The sequence below is a fragment of the Syngnathus acus genome, chromosome 1 (genome assembly GCF_901709675.1).
Source record: "Syngnathus acus chromosome 1, fSynAcu1.2, whole genome shotgun sequence".
Lineage (NCBI taxonomy): Eukaryota > Metazoa > Chordata > Actinopteri > Syngnathiformes > Syngnathidae > Syngnathus > Syngnathus acus.
The window spans coordinates 3,641,593-3,654,829 of NC_051087.1; the positions used below are offsets into that span (position 1 = coordinate 3,641,593).

Genomic DNA, 13,237 nt, shown 5'->3' on the forward strand with positions numbered 1-13,237 from the left:
TGTTGTTGCCTCGCCTGGCCCAAGCAGGACCAAATTCTGGTGGAGCTTCATGGCAGACACTCTAACATGGAGTGAGCTCTGTGAATTGTATCAATATATTCAGTAGTATTAAAAAAAATAAAAAAGTTAGCCAAAACCAAACAAAAACGACGGCGACCCAGAGGGGGGACCGAGGGGTCCTGTTTGATCCACCTGAACCCCGAGGTGTCAGGAAAGCCCAATGGACGCAGAGGGCGACCCGGTTTAAGGCTCCTAAACGACCCCCTGACCCCCAAGCACCTTCTACCTGGGTTTAACCTTGGAGTGACCTGCTACCTCTCCGGTCCTGGCTCTCCACCTGCTCTGCTGCCTGGGTTCCGGAACGCTCCGCCCTGGGGCCCAGAACGAGCCAATCAGGATGAAGAAGAGCCGCAGCGTGCTGTCGGTAACTGGAGAAGAGGTGAGGTAGAAAAGTATCAAGATCAATGTTGAGAATTATTTTTTTTGTGTGTGATTTCATGCAGCAATCTAAATCATTGTGCTGCTCCTTCAGGTGTGCCCAACTTGGCCACCGGGAGGCACTATGCTATTGTTCAGTCAAGTCGACAGAAACAAAGAACAATAGTTTACATTTCCGTGGTAATGTTTATCAAACTAATCAATACAGCAGCAATATTTGAACGGGCCCTTAGGTCAAAAAGGTTCACGTGGACTTGTATAAACGCGTATTTGGGTCGACTGCCGTGAAAGACTCGCTCACCTGGTGATTTCCACACATTTTGACCTTCCTTTGTGCTTTTTGTAAAGTGAAGGAATCCACTTCGATGATGCCAGGATGCTTTCATCCAGAACGAAGTACATGAGAGCATGCATTATTCAAACAGGCTTTTATTGATCTAACTCGGCAAGTAGCTTTTTGGAAATGACTATAAATTTAGATGCATCCTTCCACATCTGCTCTGGATGACAACATGAAGCGCAGCATGGGAGTAACACGGCACGGTTGCCTAGCAACTGCTATCGTCCGCCCCCCCCCACCACGAGTGTTTTGTTGCTACGTTGCTGCAGTGCAGATCAGCATCCAAGAGTGCCGTCTGTAACAGCCTTATCTCTCGCTCTCTCTCACACACACACACGCACGCACCCGCACAAACATTTTGAAGCTTTTTAAGAATGCAATCAAGTACTTGATTGTGGTTGAGACATAACGCTGGTCTCCTTGTTGTTTTATAGGGTGAAGACGTTCAAATAACGGTTGGCGCAGGGGAAAAGCCAGAGTCGCCGCGCTACAGCCGATCCTACACGTCTGGGGCCACGCTGGGGGCGGAGCTACGCAGGGGTAGGAGCAGGAGACTCTCATCTAGTCTACAGGTAGTCAACGTACAGCACGGGCCACCCGCTTTGGTCTGGCAGCCAAGACATTTTTTTTTGCTTGCCACAGGTTCCCTGCTGGCTACGCCCTCGCGACCGCACTCGCTCGCCAGAGGTCCTTAGCAACGTGGCACGTCCCACAACGCTGCCACTCCGCATCCCGCCGCGCATCTCCATCACGCAAGCTGACGCTGACAGGTTCGCACAGCCTGTCACCTCCACGTTCCAACCGAGTTTTCTCCAAGGCATCTCCTCAAACACTGTTTTTGTAGTTATGAAGGAGAAAATGGCGTCTCCCCCGCTCACACGCCACTGGGCTCGCAGAGTCCAGGACTTACAATCAACACATCCTTCCCCCAAAGCCAGAGGAGGGAGTCCTTCCTCTACCGCTCGGATTCAGATTACGACATGTCGCCAAAGACGGTGTCACGAAATTCGTCCCTGGCGAGCGAAGGGTGAGCGCATTGCTTGGACCTCCAGTGTGAGGCCTGATAATTAACTTTGGAGTATTGTCTGAATATCCTTTGCTTTTCTAAGTCAGGTATGAGCAAGCGACTTGATTGTTAACATGTGTTTGTCATCGTTTAGTCACACAGGGGAGGACTTCATCGTCACTCCTTTTGCTCAGGTGAGTGGAGCTTGGTCCAGGACACCGTTCCATCATTACTGTAAACGTGTTTCGGCTAAGCTGCGGTTTAGTTTGGAACATTACATTTCCATTGCAGGGTGTGTAGTGCATGTGTAAATTGACTTGGTATGGAAGTTGCCTGTAAATGTGTTTTGCAATGTGTGTGTATTGTGTTTAAGGTTCTGGCTAGTCTGCGATCGGTGCGGAGCAATTTTACCATCCTCGCCAACGTCTCCACGCCGACAGTCAAGTCAGTCATTAGCGTAACTGATATGTCGTTTATTTTTGTGTTGTTTATTAACATATGTAATTTCACGAATGAATTACAATTGTTCGTCGCATTCTAGTATATTTTATGCCTGTTACTGTATTTGTACCACATATTGTACTGCACCTTTTATTTTCAGGAGATCTCCGCTTGGTGGGCTGTGCGCGAGTCCCAGGGCCACGCTGTGCGACCAGCAATACCAGCAGCTCGCCTTGGACACGCTAGAAGAACTGGACTGGTGTTTGGACCAGTTGGAAACCATCCAGACGCACCGCTCTGTCAGTGAGATGGCATCCAATAAGGTAGAGGATAATTTTTTTTCAAATTATATACAGTCATCCCTTGCATATTTCTGGTTCTGGATATTTAATTCAGCAATTCTTTACATACAACTAGAGGGAGCCCGTTTTGAGAGACACTAATTGGCAATTGTAAAACAAATGCAGAATTTTAGCGGCGTCATGTTACTTGACCTCTGGTAGCTGGCACACTTTGTGACCTTATGTTACTTTGCGGTACGACAGTTCAAGAGGATGCTGAACAGAGAGCTGTCCCACCTGTCCGAGATGAGTCGCTCCGGTAACCAGGTGTCAGAGTACATCTCCAGCACCTTCCTTGGTGAGTGGAGCCATATTCCTATCCCAGCAGAATAACATCAGCGATTAAACTGTGTGTGTGTGTGTCTGTGTGTGTAGACAAGCAGAACGAAGTGGAGATCCCGTCACCAAATCTGAAAGACAAACCGATGAGTCAAATCAGCGGCGTGCGGAAACTGTCGCACAGCTCCAGCCTCTCGAGCGCCTCCATGCCTCGCTTTGGGGTCAACACCGAGCATGAGGACGAGCTCGCCAAGGTCTGGCGAAAATTTAAATATGGTCTACTCGACTGAGAACTTGATGTCATTCTCCATCGCCAATTCACTACTTCCGCCCTGCCCAAGTGTCTCTGACAAAGCAGAATTAGCATTAGCCATGTCTGGAATCATCTACGTGAATTTTATTGGTTGTCCATATTGCATGTCTGTGTTTGTACACTTTTGAAGCAGGAGTTGGAGGATTTAGACAAGTGGAGCTTCAACATATTTCAAGTTGCTGACGTCTCCAACAACAGACCACTCAGCTGCATCATGTACACCATTTTTCAGGTAAAACATTTTTGTGAGAGAGGAGATGATATCCTTCGCATTGTTTGTTAGCATTAAGCTAAGGGCACTTGATCTTCCCAGGAGCGAGAGCTGCTGAAGAACTTCCGGATCCCCGCTGACACCTTTGTCACTTACGTGATGACACTGGAAGACCATTACCACGGCAACGTAGCGTACCACAACAGCCTCCACGCTGCCGATGTCACCCAGTCCACACACGTGCTCCTCTCCACTCCGGCCCTCGACGTATGTCACATGAGAAAAAAAATGAAGTGGAACATGAGTGGAAACCCTACTTCAAAAAAATTTTCAATGTTCCTTATTTGGGTCTTTCCCCTCAGGCTGTCTTCACTGACCTGGAGATCCTTGCTGCCCTCTTTGCCGCCGCCATTCATGATGTTGATCATCCTGGAGTTTCTAATCAGTTCCTCATCAACACCAGTGAGTCCCACATATAAGAGATTCAAATGACATATAACAGAAGGAGTTCCAAAGTTCATTTAAGATGGTGCTCTGAAAATAGACAGAATGCAGATAATGATCATGGCGCCGTGCTGTTTGAACACTGCAATTAACGGGACTACAGCTCCTGCTAATTATGGTGTAAAGAGAAACGAGAAACTGTTAACTTGAACAAAGTACGTGAGAGAAGACAATTGAGTTTGGAGCAACTTTGAAAACTTGTTCCTCGTCAAAATGAAGTGTTCACTTGGAAGAGAATTGTTCACGTTATAATGACACCCAGTAGAGTCCATTTTAAATCTCGGAGTAACTGTGGCGGCGATGTGTCCAGACTCGGAGTTGGCACTGATGTACAACGACGAATCGGTCCTGGAGAACCACCACCTGGCTGTCGGCTTTAAGCTCCTACACCAGGACAACTGTGACATCTTCCAGAACCTTACCAAGCGGCAGCGGCAGAGCCTTCGCAAGCTCGTCATTGATATCGTTAGTGCCTCATTGATATAATGTAATTGTAGTTGCAATGAAAATCTGAATTTGTTTTTTGGGGGGGGGGGGGTTCATCCTCAGGTTTTGGCCACAGACATGTCCAAACACATGACACTGCTGGCAGACCTGAAGACCATGGTGGAGACAAAGAAGGTGACCAGCTCTGGCGTGCTCCTGCTGGATCACTACAATGAGCGCATTCAGGTGGGTTGCCAGATTGGATTTTTGTTTAATGGCATGAGATCCACTTGCTAGAGCTACGGAGTAAAAAATTAAACTACGTAAATAGATTGTAAATGTAGGTCACTGTTGCAGGTCCTGAAGAACATGGTTCACTGCGCTGACCTGAGCAACCCGACCAGGCCCTTACCTTTGTACCGGCAGTGGACAGAGAGGATCATGGAGGAGTTTTTTCGCCAGGGCGATAAGGAGAGGGAGCGCGGCATGGAGATCAGCGCCATGTGCGACAAACACACCGCCTCTGTGGAGAAGAGCCAGGTGTGGATTTGCTCTTTCGACATGAGGAGTGATTTTTACAGTTGTCAGAAACAAAAGCATATTTAAGTCCTCTTGCGCTTCAGGTGGGTTTCATCGACTACATCGTCCACCCGCTGTGGGAGACGTGGGCCGACCTGGTACACCCTGACGCCCAGGAGCTTCTGGACACACTGGAGGAGAACCGCGAGTGGTACTTGACCACCATGCCTCAGTCTCCGTCGCCTCCTCCAGACAGACACTTGCAGCATGATCGCTTTCAGTTTGAGCTCACGCTGGAGGACTTGGAGCACAACAACCACAACCATGTTCACACGAGGACCGGCGGCGGCGGAGAGAGAGCTCCTTGCCCTGACGGCCAAGGTGAGACTGAGGACGAGAGGAACCACAACCGGGAGCAGAACGGCGTGAGTGATGAGGATGAACAGACTGGTGACAAGGAGGAAGAAGAACACTACCCTGCAGAGGAGCAGATGGAAGATGAGATGGGTGAAAAGGAAGAGGAAGCAGAGGATGGGGAGACTAAACAAGATGAAGATGTGGACGCAGGGGAAATGAATGAGGATGAAGAAGTCGAGAATGTGGAGGAGGAAGAGCAGGCAGAAGGAAACGTGGAGGAGGAGGATGGAGCAGAGGGAAATTTTGACGGGGAGGAAGATGAATCAGTGGCGAATGAGGAAGAGGAGAAACAAGAGGAGGATGTTGAAGAGGAAGTGGAGGAAAATGATGTGGAAGAGGAAACCAATGCTGAGAACGAAGTCGATACTGTGGAGAAAGAGCAGGAAGAAGTCGAAGAGAACGATGGGGAAGAAAACGAAGAAGAAGTCGAAGAGAAAGATGGGGAAGAAAACGAGGAAGAAGTGGAAGAGAAAGATGGGGAAGAAAACGAGGAAGAAGTCGAAGAGAAAGATGGGGAAGAAAATGAGGAAGAAGTTGAAGAGAAAGATGGGGAAGAAAACGAGGAAGAAGTTGAAGAGAAAGATGGGGAAGAGAACGAGGAAGAAGTCGAAGAGAAAGATGGGGAAGAAAACGAGGAAGAAGAGGAGAGTTAGAGGTGCCGACGAAGCAAACCGGTTCGGTGAGAAGATGAAAACGCGCATTAAGTGAGAGCCAGCCCGTCACTCACGCGCTGTCCACTTGGAAATGTCCGAGCTGAGACGTCGTGGGCAGAAGCTCTGTGGGAGGCGGCGGCGGCGGCAATGCAAGCTGTTCTTAAGGACCTTCGAACAAGGCTCACAAAAATAACACATTACATGCAAATAAGATTGTGCCTGTTCTCTCGAGATCACAGACTATACTCGCCATTGTCTTCTGTGTCGTCCACGACCAAGATCCAACCACTCCTGACTTGTTTGTCCTAAAAGGAAAAAAAAAAAAAGTGCAGAAAGTGAAGTCTGTGGTTTTGTTTTCACACTTGTAAAGTGTGGCAGTACTGTACTGTCAAGAAGTCATCACTAATGATTTGCAGGCAACAACACCCGGTATACTCACTGACTCACTCAAACGCGAGCCAAAATGAGGGCCGGCTCGTTGTCTATGAATTAAGAGATTGTGGGTCCGGGCTCAAGGGTGTGACGGTCTTCCATAAATCAACTTTTTGTTTGTCTTTTGTAAAAAAAAAAGAAGAAAAAAAGAAAAAAAAAAAGACATTTTTGGCACTTTATCACCTGTTACATATATGTACATAACAAACGTGTATTTTAATCTTCTGATGTCATCTAATAAATATGATGGATCAAGTGGAACTATTTTTACCTTTTTGCCAGTGAAAGAAAAGTTAAGAAGCAGTTCCAGGCAATTGTATTTTTGGTTGTTGTTGTTAGGGTCATCTAATCTAATGCAATAAAAAAACAATTGAAAAGAAAATACATGAATACTTTTGAAAATATGCACTTAAGAACAGAGACAGGATGAAAGGTGTCCTGGCTTGTCCAACAATATCATAGCCCACGGACAAAGATTGAAAAGAAAAGAAAAAAAAAATTTGAGTTTGTTATTTTAAAGTGAAATTAATGCAAAAATGGTCACAATAACTCATCGATTTGAGTCTTGATTGTATTTTTGGTTGTTTGATTTACAAACATTGCTTTCCTGATTCAGCAAATAAATTACTGTATCATTATTTATCAAATGAACAGATTAAACAGTTTCAGAAGGGTAACACTGATCTGGTCTTGTTTTATTCACTGTAAGTGATTAATAGAGTCAGATAGGGCTTCAGATGCAAAATAAAGCATTGGCACAATGGAGGTCCAATGATTCCAATTGCAGAAACACAAAAAGTCTTGGATAAAACAAACAAAATCCTTTCAGAAAAAAACCAAAAAGCATCTGCGGTGTCAAGATTAATTCCAAAGCAAACCTAATAATATGTTGGGAAATGTTGCAAATGTATCAAAAGCAAAGATAGTTTAACTAACAACTGACCTAAATAACTAACAACTGACCTAAATAGGAAGAAAAGTCCAAAGATTGTGATGCATGTAAGACTTCATTGTCATTTTGAGGCTCTTGAGTGAAAGAGTGCCCGTGAAACCGAGTGTGATAAAGAAAGGTGTGCGGCGTTTTCAGCAGCCAATCAGAGACGTCCAGTCCGGCAAGTTTTGTATCTCTCCGTGCTCATTCAACTGTTGGTGTCCGTGTGTCAGAGTGAGCTTGTAGCGCAGACGCATTTTACACTGAGGAAGCAAAAACAATCCAGACATGAAATGAGTCAGGCAGAGTCGAGGACCCCGGCAAGGTCAAACGGTGCCACCAAGATGTGTGGAACTGAGTGGTAGTAGTAGTTTTTAAGTATCCAGTCGACTAAGTGAGAAATGCAGAATATAAGACTGTCTATTGCCTGTCTACATGAGATGCTGCACTGATTGTATTCAATGCATTGCTTAAAGGTTTATTGCACCAAAACAGGAGGCTTTTTAGCATTAGCATTAAGATAGCTGACAGAAAGCCTAAGCTATACACATTTTCATAAAAAAACATGAGATCTGAGCTGATTCACCTTGTGTGGATTAGCTAACAGGATGACCTGGGAAATGGCAGGCGGGGGCTGGAGGGGGTTGTAAGGAGGCAAGTGTGTTGTTGACGCAGGTTGAAGTTTTACCGACATGGTCTGGCAGACAAAGAAACAAAATTACAGTATGCTCATCACTCAACTTCAATGTTTGAGGTGTTTTTTTTACCTTAGGGACAGCAACTTGAAACATGAAATCTTTCACTCCCAGAGAGGAAGTGTTGACCGTGGAGATGACCACTACGGCAACGTCAGGATGACCGGGTGGCGAGTTCCTGGTGAAATGAAGTGTGACGTGGACGCCGCAGTGGTCGTAGATGGTGATGGGCTCCAGCTGACCTGCAAAAAGGATTCAACGTGTCAGGAAGAAAAAGGAAAACACTCAAACACAAACGTGGCCCTTCAGCACTTAAGTTTGCCCAGCCCAATAATAGATTATGTACTAGACTTGATGGTCTCCATGGGAACAAAGATATTTTTCAGCCCCTGTTGCGGACATGCCCAGTCTTCCGAAGGTGCTGGTGGTTGAGGGTGACTTGAACAAGATCCTAAACTCGTTAACTGCTGATCCTGTGACCTGACAGGGGGCAAAAAAAGTACCAATGGCACACAAAATTCAACTCGTCATGTACGTGAAAATGGCACGTGTTGGTTGGGTTTGGCAAGGTCATTATCACCATATGTTAATTTCCTTTGGTGAAGAGACATTTTTCCCACATCCGCGGGCTCTCAGCAAGGGGCCCCTCTCCTTGTTCGTTGGCTCGACTGCTCCATCGAGCTGTGGGAAATATTCATGTACATATACATTTAAGTTACAATAAAATCACATTAAAGAATTTTACTTCCCGTTGAGTGAAGTCTCACCTGCATTAGCTCGTCAAAATACGATTTTGGAGACAGAAGAAGTAAATCTGGAATCGTAGTTACACATGTATCAGTGGTGAAGCAGACCGATTTAAAGTTTATAAAGTATATTAATTGAATTAACAATATTTAAGGATAATTGTGGTGCTGGGGTCTCAATGCTGAAAGGGTTCCTGATGTCATGATGCCTATAAATAGGGAATTTGCGCCCCCTTGTGGACATACGTATTTAAGGGATCTTGTAGAATTAAATCATTTTTTTAAGTCGACTTCCCATTTACGTTTTCTGTTCAATTTGTGCATTTGTCGAATATATTTTTTCCAATTGGCTTGACGACAGTTCTAGAGAGGAAAAAAAATATACCCGTGCCTGATTGCGGAGGGTTCTGTTCAACCGCAGAGTTGTCGGTGTAATCCAGACAAGAGGAGAAGAGTGGTGAGGAGTGAACGGACGAAGGCGAGTCGGCTTTTCTGTCTGTCTGAGGTGAGTCGAAGGCAGACAGGTCGATGAGGTGGTAGCTCTTGATCTCTCGGGGACTTGTGGAAGCTACAATAACAACACTCGGTCATACAAACGAAAGAATACATCAGCGGGTCACTAATGTGTGCGGTCTCACTGTTGTTTATGTCTGTCACTGCTTCTTCACTTTTTCTGTTACATTCTCGCCTGCCGGTTCGCTCCTTGTAGGCATTGACGACCAGGGTGAGTTCGTCGTTGGCCGCCAGGATCTGCGCCAGAGCCTCGTCGTCATCCACCGTGTCGCTAGCCAGACGAAAAAGGCTCGGCCTCAGGCGCTCGCAGCTCTCATACAGGTCCTAATATAGAATTCTAGCGTTACATTTTGCAAGGGTATGTGAATAATAGTAACGTTACCTTCAATTCATCCATGGGCAGGAAAGATGCTTCCTTGTGCTCGTCCAACATCTCTCTGAGCTGCTTGGTGCTACTCTCCACTGCCTTCAGAGTCATTTCACGCTTTGAGGCTTTCTCTGCCTTCTCCTGCTCCTAAACAACACACACACCAAAACAATTGCTTGACTATTTTTTAAAGATGACACTATGGCATGTTTCATAAGAGGGCTCACCTCTTTCATTGTGCTTTTAATGAGCCTGTTGGCAGTCTCCAAGTCTTCAGGGCGTCCACTTTTTAATAATCTGGATAGGAGCTGGAGGAAATAAAATAATTGTAGTGATGGAGCAAACCTTACACACCACACAAACGTTCACAAACACACCGTCGCTTTGTCCCCTTGGTCAAAAACGGAGTCTGTGGCTCTCTGTGGTGGAGGGGCCATTATGACTTTATCTGGTAATTTGGGATCCTTTTTTATCACCCCTAAAAATAAGCACATTGCATGAAGGATATACAAAAAAATATATTAATATTGATAATAATGTGAACACGTGAGACAACTTAACCGTACCTTGTTTCTTGAGCATAGAGTAGGCGTCCTGGATTTTTGTTTCCTCTTTGAGCCAGAGTGTCCAACCATAAAGAACCTGAATCAGCTTATCTTTGACCGACGGGGCAGTCCAAGAACCCAAGAACTGCACAGAGGAAGTTGACCGAGTCAGAACGAAACTAACAGAACCGTGTCTTGGCATGTGAAGAAATTGACAATAAAGCAGACTTTGACCTTGACTTTAAATGACCAGAAGTTCATTCTGACGCTAAATTTAACTGGGAATGTCGCTCGACTTGACATCCGAGCACCGGTCTTGATTCTTACCTTTGGCGACAATACCTTGATGAGCTCGTTGAGGAATCGGAACTTAGCTGCTTCGCTGCGGAACTTCTTGCCGCAGTTGTTCATGCACGCCTCGAGAACCTAGGAACAAAGGAGCAGCGACAGCTCACCACCGATTGAAGGCAACGTGCTAACCTTCCGTCCTCTTGGCTAAATCCAACTGCGAGGACAACCGTGTCGCTGGATGTCACATGAGGGGTCAGAAGATCCGGCGAGTGACACTTAAAGTGGAATGACTGCGCGGGTTTTGGATACATCGTGAAATCCATCGTGTTCAGGCCATCATGTGATAAAAGTTAGTCACATGTTCATGCACTATTAACTGGGATCTCCACTCAATTAAATAAAATACAATGTCTGATCTTTTACATTGAGAAGAAATAGGAGAAACCTTGAGAAGCCACCCCAAGCAAGACCAATCTTCATGCTAATTTTAATGAACTTGCTAAAGTACTGAAGTTTTAATTACTTACAGTCAGAGCTTGAAGAGCCTCTTTTTCTTGGGGAGACTGAATTTTATGAGCAAGAAGACTGAGAGCAACCTGTGGACTGACACAAACAAAAGAAGTAAAATTTAGCAGATATGTTGACAGTATTAAAAGCAGCATGAAACTTTCCCAAAAATCTGATTAAAGCGCTATTTGAGTACCGTTCGGATCAAATTTCAAGTACTTTCAAGCATTCGACAACTATGGAAAATCTCATATTAGCTGTTAGCATATAGCTGATTTGGTGTTGCTCCACACACTTGGATGAGATGCCGTAATATATGTCAACATGGATGTGAGGCAACATTGTTGTGTTTCAACTGTAAACATGAATTTATTGTGGACATGTTAAACGTCAACAGAGGTTTGGATCTCATTTGAACACTCTGCTCACCCATCAGTCTCCTTGTTGACCAATTGAGAAAAGGCCTGGATGCAGTCCCACATGTCTTCCTGGTTGTTCGGATCCGTGGCCTGGTCTGGACAAGAGAAGATGTTTTAGTGTTAAAACACAATGACACTCAACTGATCATCAAAAAGGTATTACTACCTACAAATGTCAAAGATTGAGATTATTAATATGAGATTATAAGACTGAAAGACCCCTTTAAGGTGCCTTCACCATTCTGTTGAATTCTGTTTCTATTAATAATTCATTGTAGAAAATGTTTTAGTCTTTAATACAACATTGGGACGTTGTCTAAAATAATTTTGGGTAATACTATTGTTACTACTGTTCCAGTGTACCTATGCAAAACACAATTTTCCAATTTAGTGTTCTTATGAAAAAGAAATTGTGAACTTAATTGTTTCTCCGTGGTTTTGACAAAAAGAGTTAACCAATAAGAGTTAAAAAATAAACATAATTTAGAAAATTTGAGTCACCGAGCATTGCTCTCACTTTAGATATAGCTTTAGTTTAAGTGATAGCTGATTTCACATATTACCACAGTATTATATTTTAAGTACTTGAAACATTAATTGGATGATTGTTTTTGCAAACATGACGAAATTAGCCGCCCCAAAATAAATATCACGAACGTTCGGCTTTCATCATTAGCAAGACGTGTACGCGCACAGACGAAACGAAACAACTTCCTGTGACAAGCGTCTCCTGTTTGCCCCAATATTTCCACCTCAAAACGCGTATTGTTGATAAACGCGTGGTGGAAAAAAATACTTTGTTTGAATCGTTAGTCGCAATTTCTTGGTCAAAAGAAAACGATAACTTCCAGACATGTCACGAGTCTTTCCGCGCGGAGATGCGTTCAATGACATTGAGTCCAAACTTAAATCCAAAGCGCGGAAACCAAACCAAGTCAACCGAACAGATACACTTCTACTCACTGAGCCATGAGTCCAAAGTTGGACGGCTGTCGCCGTTCGCCATGGCCGCTTTTCTGCCGCAGCACGTCGAGAGGTAGTTGTCGACGTCTGCGAAAAGTGTCACTTGGGGGAAGCGAGGATGTCAAACTGGCTTGCCCGCGACGACACGTGACACTCATACCGCACTCGCTAGTCACACTGTTTACACTAGTTGCCCTACTTAACAACTCAATCTTTCGTGCACAATTAAGTCAAAATATATATGGATACATTAAGAATGTTCAGGAAAAAAAGGCAGGGAGGAGGACAGGATACAAGGAGGAAGAACGCTAGAAGAAAGGAAGCTGGAAGGTTGGGAGATAGGAAATACAGTTTGATGTAGAAAAGGAAGGAAGGGAGGATGGAAGAATTAAGGATGCGAGGTAGGGAGGAGGAAACCAAGGCTATATTGAAAGAAACAAAAATGGGGACGAAGGGAGGACGCAACTAAAGGATGGAAAGTCGAAAGAAGAATATGGAAGCTAAGATGGCTGAGAGGGCGATAAAATGTTGCAATGGTGGGCAGAAGTACAGAAAGATAGTGAGAAGGAAGAATATGAGGATAATGTGAAAAGAAAAAGAAAGTTTGTAATTACAGTTGCTGGTATGAAAGGAAGGGAGGCAAGCTCTCCCCAGCCACTTCACTAAGCTCTTCTGGGGGTTCCTGAGGTGCTCCCAGACCAACCCGGAGACAAAACAGTCTCTTCTGGTGTGTCCTCGTACATACCTGGAAAAACCTTGGCAGGGAGGTGTCGAAGATGCCTGAGCCACCTCATCTGGCTCTACTCCTTCTTCACACAACCATCATAATCCCTTTTTAGTGGGTGCCTTTGTCTGAATAGAGCAAACGCATGGCCGATTGTCTATTCCGGCGACACTGCAATTTTAATCACAAGCACCAATTACTTCATCACGCTTACAC

General features: G+C 44.9%; 2 protein-coding genes and 1 long non-coding RNA gene across 7 annotated transcripts; 1 reads left to right on the plus strand and 2 right to left on the minus strand.

The window, feature by feature from the left end:
- The first annotated feature begins 323 nt into the window (after positions 1 to 323).
- On the plus strand, positions 324 to 6,581 carry LOC119122183 (cAMP-specific 3',5'-cyclic phosphodiesterase 4C-like). Its single transcript, XM_037250418.1, has 16 exons — positions 324 to 439; positions 1,213 to 1,350; positions 1,421 to 1,548; positions 1,623 to 1,805; positions 1,939 to 1,978; positions 2,158 to 2,228; positions 2,386 to 2,548; positions 2,771 to 2,864; positions 2,942 to 3,099; positions 3,292 to 3,390; positions 3,472 to 3,636; positions 3,732 to 3,831; positions 4,184 to 4,338; positions 4,423 to 4,545; positions 4,657 to 4,839; positions 4,923 to 6,581. Exons 1-16 carry the CDS (start codon positions 398 to 400, stop codon positions 5,886 to 5,888), a joined length of 2,808 nt encoding a protein of 935 aa, XP_037106313.1. The 5' UTR covers positions 324 to 397; the 3' UTR covers positions 5,889 to 6,581.
- LOC119122294 lies at positions 3,091 to 4,837 on the minus strand. Of its 2 annotated transcripts, XR_005097832.1 has the most exons (4): positions 4,712 to 4,837; positions 3,747 to 3,903; positions 3,526 to 3,630; positions 3,091 to 3,191 (listed from the first exon to the last, which is right to left on the minus strand). It is a non-coding gene; the product is annotated as an uncharacterized LOC119122294 (long non-coding RNA). The 2 variants fall into 2 exon arrangements; XR_005097830.1 differs by having other exon boundaries at positions 3,526 to 3,903.
- Positions 6,582 to 6,983: 402 nt separating the features above from the next.
- On the minus strand, positions 6,984 to 13,223 carry LOC119122221 (ADP-ribosylation factor-binding protein GGA3-like). 4 transcript variants are annotated; one of them, XM_037250491.1, is made up of 17 exons: positions 13,043 to 13,223; positions 12,298 to 12,399; positions 11,345 to 11,429; positions 10,936 to 11,011; positions 10,445 to 10,543; positions 10,139 to 10,262; positions 9,950 to 10,050; positions 9,800 to 9,880; positions 9,588 to 9,719; positions 9,331 to 9,529; positions 9,078 to 9,260; positions 8,714 to 8,760; positions 8,527 to 8,627; positions 8,293 to 8,426; positions 8,019 to 8,188; positions 7,838 to 7,948; positions 6,984 to 7,514 (listed from the first exon to the last, which is right to left on the minus strand). In XM_037250491.1, exons 1-17 carry the CDS (start codon positions 13,089 to 13,091, stop codon positions 7,404 to 7,406), a joined length of 1,905 nt encoding a protein of 634 aa, XP_037106386.1. In that variant the 5' UTR covers positions 13,092 to 13,223; the 3' UTR covers positions 6,984 to 7,403. The 4 variants fall into 4 exon arrangements, with proteins under 4 accessions (XP_037106386.1, XP_037106414.1, XP_037106404.1 ...); XM_037250519.1 differs by having other exon boundaries at positions 6,989 to 7,514; positions 12,298 to 12,384; XM_037250509.1 differs by having other exon boundaries at positions 6,989 to 7,514; positions 9,084 to 9,260.
- Positions 13,224 to 13,237: the final 14 nt, after the last annotated feature.

Bases quoted from the DNA above. Each gene is read 5' to 3' on its own strand.
- LOC119122183 (XM_037250418.1), top strand. From the start codon at position 398: ATGAAGAAGAGCCGCAGCGTGCTGTCGGTAACTGGAGAAGAG. The intron at 1,549-1,622 runs GTTCGCACAGCC...CTGTTTTTGTAG, and splicing joins ACGCAAGCTGACGCTGACAG to TTATGAAGGAGAAAATGGCG. The intron at 2,865-2,941 runs GTGAGTGGAGCC...CTGTGTGTGTAG, and splicing joins CATCTCCAGCACCTTCCTTG to ACAAGCAGAACGAAGTGGAG.
- LOC119122221 (XM_037250491.1), bottom strand. From the start codon at position 13,091: ATGAGGTGGCTCAGGCATCTTCGACACCTCCCTGCCAAGGTTTTTCCA. The intron at 9,530-9,587 runs GTAACGTTACTA...ATTCTATATTAG, and splicing joins TGCCCATGGATGAATTGAAG to GACCTGTATGAGAGCTGCGA. The intron at 7,515-7,837 runs GTGAATCAGCTC...TTGCTTCCTCAG, and splicing joins TGTTAGCTAATCCACACAAG to TGTAAAATGCGTCTGCGCTA.